Raw genomic sequence first — 5,325 nt, 5'->3', positions numbered from 1 at the left:
GAAGGAAGGAAGGAAGGAAGGAAGGAAGGAAGGAAGGAAGGAAGGAAAGAAGGAAGGAAGAAAAACAAGGACTAGGGATAGTATTCTTCCCTCCCTGCCCCCATCCCCACTCCCAGCCTACACACATACACAGAAAGAAAGTAGCAGGTGTGCACATACTAGGAGGAATAGACAGAAAGAAATACCTGGGATACTTGGTGGGTCAACCACTGGGGGGGAAGCTCTGGGTTTGGATATACTTCCCATTTTTCCTTTGAAGCTACTGCTCAAGCGGGTTTCTAGCTCTGCATAAACAGCTGACATCTGCAAGGGAGAGAGTGGCACATCAAGAGCCTGGCACCGCAGATTCCATTTTTGTAGCATTCCTGTCAGAGTTTACTACCCGATTCCTTTTAAGCTTGAACTGCTATTCTTGACTGCGGGCCTTGTAGACTGGATTTGACTCAAGGACAGCACGAGGACGTAATTTGGGCAAAGCCAGGCCACTGTAGGCGGGTGAGGGGAGTGTGTAGGCTTCTTGGTTGGGTGGAGCCCTTCCCTTCCGGTTCCTGGAAGAGGCTCCCAATTATAATTCCCTTGACTAGTCTACCACCTAGAACATTAATCCTTGTTATACCCTCCCAGCTCTCAGGTATCAGTGAAGGAGAAGAGAGGAGGGAAAGAAAAGGATGAAGTGGGAGCAGGGTGGGGATGAGGACAGTAAAGGATAAGGAGGAAAGAAAGAGAAGGGAATATAAAAAATTAAGACAGAGAGATATAAAATTCAAACCATTTTAGGGTTTGGGGTTTCTGGAAGGGATGTGCCATCCCCAGCCTGGCGTTCTCCAGGGGTCACAGGGATAGGGATTTCCACACTTTCACTGGGACCTACTGGAAGAAATAGGAGAAAGTTAAGTATTCAACATAACAGAGTAGAAAAAATCCTGAACTTGGAGTCAGAAGACCAAGGTTCTTTCACTTAGTTGCTCTGGGCCTCAGTTTCCCCTTCAGTAAAATGGAGTCAATACTCCTGGCACCCCCTGGCTTACAGAGCTACTGTGAAGAAAGGGCTGTGTAAAGTGTAAAGAGCTGTAAGAATGTGAAATCCCTGGGGCGGCAAGGTGGCACAGTGAACAGAGCCCCAGCCCTGGAGTCAGTAGGACCTGAGTTCAAATCTGGCCTCAGACACTTAACACAAAAACTAGCTGTGTGACCTTGGGCAAGTCACTTAACCCCAACTGCCCTGCCCTCCCCCCTCTAAAAAGCAAAAAAAAAAAAAAGAAAGAAATGTGAAATACTACTGAAAAGAGACTTTGGGTATGAGACATGGCACTAAGATTTGTGGTTGACCAAACACCCAGGTAACAGGGTTAACAATTTAGTCAAAGGGAGCTTGGGTAATTTTGTGGGGCTCAGACAAGATGGAAAAAAGTAGGCAAGACAAGGAACATGGCTAATGACGACTGTGACTACCTTGGGCTCCATTTTAGGACTGAAGGGATAGCATCCAGGAAATAATTCCATAGAACAGAGAAATTTCTGGGAAACACTCCAAATTTTCCCAGATTTTCCCTGATTCTGCTGGTAGTCAGGAAAAAGAAATCAGAGAGGTTAATACTTCTACCTAATAATAATAATAGCTATCATTTATATAGCACTTTAAAGTTTGCAAAGTGCTTTACAAATATTATCTCATTTGAGTCTCAAAACAGCCTAGAGAGTTAGGTGCTATTACAGTCTTCATTTTACGGAGAAGGAAACAGAGGAAGCTTGGTTAAGTGACTTGAAGAGAGTCAAATAGTGGTCATGAAAAGTCAGACAGGATTTGAAGGACTCAACAACAACATTGAGTTTAGATAATGGTGAAAGGTTATCCCCAGGGCTTTCTCACATTAAGTATTATATTATATATACCTCCATATTAAGTATCTGAAGTCAGATCTTACATCAGCTCCTGCTGATTCCAAGTCCAGGGCTCTGGCCACTGCAAAGCCTAGCTACCTACTTTTCTCCCCTGCTACCTCCTTGTATCATGCCTACTGCCCCTCCTTGGTGACAGGGGTCGCTGTTTCTTTCAGAGATCACAGAATAAGAGCTTTAAAGCTAGATAAGAGCTTGGAGGTCATGAAGGCCAAACCCCTCATTTTGCAGAGGACAAAACTGAAGGGAAGTGACTTGCCCAAGGTCATGCAGCAAATTAATGGTAGAACTAGGGCTAAAGCCCAGGCCCCCTGATAATAGTCTAGTTTTCTTTCCGTCATGCCTAACAGTCGGGTCCTTTAGAGGGAGTTGGGGGAGGGAGAGGAAGGGGGAGGGGGGTGGTTTAGAGAGCCACAGATTCTGTGCCAGGTTTCCCATCATACTTCAGTGACCAAAGAACAGTGATGAATAACTTGTTTATCTGTTCCAAGCTGGCGGTCCCACAGTGCCAGGCAATGGGAGGAACAAGTGAGGGGGGAGGGGAGAAGGCAAAGGGCCTCTCTTCACCCACCCCCTTCCTTAAGTGCTAAGATCTAGTCCAGCCATGCCCCGCTCTGCTCAGATCCTCCAGGCCCAGGGCTCTCTACTCTGCTGACTGTCACACTGTCTCTCCCCAGCCTGGGGCTTCTGGTGCTTGTCATGCTATTCTTGTCAACACCTGCAGTGCCGAGCTGCCCCCGGCACAAAGATGTTTGTTATAGCAGCATGAGGAAAAAGCAAGACTAAAAAAAGTCTCGAGTCCCAAATGTCTCATTTTTCCCTTGTCCAAAAAAAAAAATGTACCTTATACCTCCTTACCTCCGCTACTGGTTCCCTCCGAACCCTGATTTCTCATACTCCCCCGGCACATGGAAGCCATCCGCAGGGAACTCTGAGGTCTCTCTTCTGTCTCGCTTTCTGATGCAGCTGTAAGAAAGCTTAGAGTCATGATCAGTGTCCCTCTGCAGTGACCACCTGGCCCAAGGAGGCTTCAGTCAGATGTGCCTAGGATCGTCTGAGTCTTCTCAACCCAGGGTGTAGGTTATTTGGTGATTATGTTCCCAACTGGACACCCCGCTTCTACACTGGAAACATGCTGTTCTGTGGGTGAGGATATACCGTATCTAGGTGGCCCCAGTCACCGGGCCATCATCTAAATGTCATGCCTTAAACACACACACACACACACACACACACACACACACACACCCTCTCCACTTCTACCTCTTGCTCTGGGAATGGTAAAAATCAAGGCTGCCATTGTTTCTGGAAAGAAGGTATTCACAATTGTTACCCTATGATTCCACTCATCAACCCTTCCTGCCCCTTCTTTTCTATGTATAAATACATATTTAATAAAACACTATTCTGGAGACCTTGGAGGTCATATAGTCCAAAGCCTTCATTTTACAGAGGAGAAAACTGAGGTGCAGAGAAGGGAAGAGACTTGCCCACAGTCATATAGCAAATTAATGGCAGAGCCAGAGCTAAAACTCAAGTCTCTTGACAACTAGTCAGGTATTCCTTGCATTAGGCCATTCTACCTAACATTTGGGCTGTGCAAGGGTGGTGGGGGAGGGGAGGTGATGGTGGTGGTCACATGATTTGGATTCACTGAGATACTGAAGACCAAGATAAAGGGCAGGATTTTCTTATGGATGGGAGGGGTTTTGTGAGCTAAAATTCTGACTAGATGCATCTATACTAATCATATGCTCTCTAGACTACTGGTTCTCAAAGTTTTTGGCCTCAGGATCCTTTCAGACTCTTAAAAATAATTTAGGATTTACTCCCTCCCCCTTCCAAAGAGTTTTTGCTTACATGAGTTATATCTATCAATATTTGTCATATTATAAATTAAAACATCTTAGTATTATGAAAATAGTTTTGACCTTGTAGATCCCATGAAAGGATACTGGGCACTTCCAGTGGTCTCAGAACACACTTGGAGAATTGTACTTCTATTAAGGTGAACAGCTAATACTCACTAAGGCATAGGACTGAAAGATAGAGGCAGAGTTCTCTGAGACAGAAGGAAAACTTTGCCACTACCTTGAGCACCCTCTGGTGTTGCGCGGATTACACAACTACCAGGGTGTATGAGGGACAATGAGTAAACCACTGCTTGCTTTTTATTGTGAATTGGATCAGGCTAGTGGTTAAAAATTCTTTTTAATATACATATGTATATCTGTGTATATATATACATACACAGATATACATATACGTGCATATATTTATGTCCGTGTGTGTGGACATACATGCACACATGTATACACAATCATACACATATAAAGTGACAAGAGTCAAGGAAAGAAGAGAGATGATTAGGGTTTGAATACAAATTTAGATAGGACAGCTAGGTGGCACAGCAGACAAAGCATTGGGCTCATCTTCCTGAGTTCAAATCTGGCCTCAAATACTAGCTGGGCAAGTCACTTAACCCCGTTTGCCTCAGTTTCCTCATCTGTAAAATGAGTTGGAGAAGGGATGGCAAATCACTCTAATATCTTTGCCAAGAAAACCCCAAAATGGGATCATGAAAAGTTGGACGGGACTTAAAGGCCTCAACAACAACAAGTTTATATAATGATGAAAGGTTAGTCCCATGGCTTTTTCAGTCCAATCCCGAGGATTAAGTACAAGAAGAATAGTTGGTACCTTGGGAAACTGAGTTCATTAAGGCCTAAGGACTAGAGCCATCTGATCTTTCAGTATCCTGACCCAGCTCTCTGCTATCCCACCCCAGTTCAAGGTAGATCCCCGTCATTCCTTGATCCTTTTGCCCTCCTTGACTCCAGACTTTTTCAATTTAGAAGTAGTGCTTGACATGTAGTAAATGCTTAATAAATGCCTGTTGATTGATTCACTGACCTTCAAGGTCTCAGAGATACTCCTAAGGGTTTCAGAATAGCTGAGTCCTATGGTCTGTAAACCCAGCTAAGCTCCTTAGATCAGTGGTCCCATACCCTCTTTTTAATCCATTTCCTTTAGTTCACAAGGGTAAACCAGACATCAGGTGATCAAAGGCACTTCTGAACAGAACATTTCCATTTGGATGGCCTTCTGGCCTAGAGGAGTGGGTGCTCAGTATTATAATACAAGAGGCATTTCTTAAACATGTGAAGAATAGCATGCTAGGTGTTAAGGCAGATAGAAAGTTTAGATAAGGGATGGTCTCAGACTCTCAAGGACCCTATAGTCTAGTAAGTGGCTAAGATATCAACAGATGTTGTGTAGGGTTATGCACCATGGAGTCACAAAGTAGTGATATGTAAGATCCAAGAAAGAAGGCCCTTACTAAAAGGGGTTAGTGCCTTCTTCTGATTATCTCTAATTCATCTTGTATGCATTTTGTTTGTACAGACATTATAAAGCACTTACTAT

The 5,325-nt window shown here is 44.2% G+C and overlaps 1 protein-coding gene across 1 annotated transcript in view; it reads right to left on the bottom strand.

Annotated features, from left to right (window-relative positions):
* Nucleotides 1–5,325, bottom strand: part of GRID2IP (Grid2 interacting protein) — a 152,159-nt gene that overhangs the window by 48,722 nt on the left and 98,112 nt on the right. The window contains exons 9-11 of the mRNA XM_069106215.1: nt 2,758–2,865; nt 770–870; nt 186–303 (exon numbers count right to left, since the gene is read on the bottom strand). Of these exons, the coding sequence (XP_068962316.1) occupies nt 186–303; nt 770–870; nt 2,758–2,865 (327 nt within the window). The remainder of the gene's footprint in view (nt 1–185; nt 304–769; nt 871–2,757; nt 2,866–5,325) is intronic.

Source organism: Petaurus breviceps, unplaced genomic scaffold (assembly GCF_028583685.1).
Source record: "Petaurus breviceps papuanus isolate PSGF00001 unplaced genomic scaffold, PetGlider_PUasm1.0 138, whole genome shotgun sequence".
Classification (NCBI taxonomy): Eukaryota; Metazoa; Chordata; class Mammalia; order Diprotodontia; family Petauridae; genus Petaurus; species Petaurus breviceps.
The sequence above is the reverse complement of the archived record's forward strand: the minus strand, read 5'-3'. Positions and strand labels throughout refer to the sequence as shown.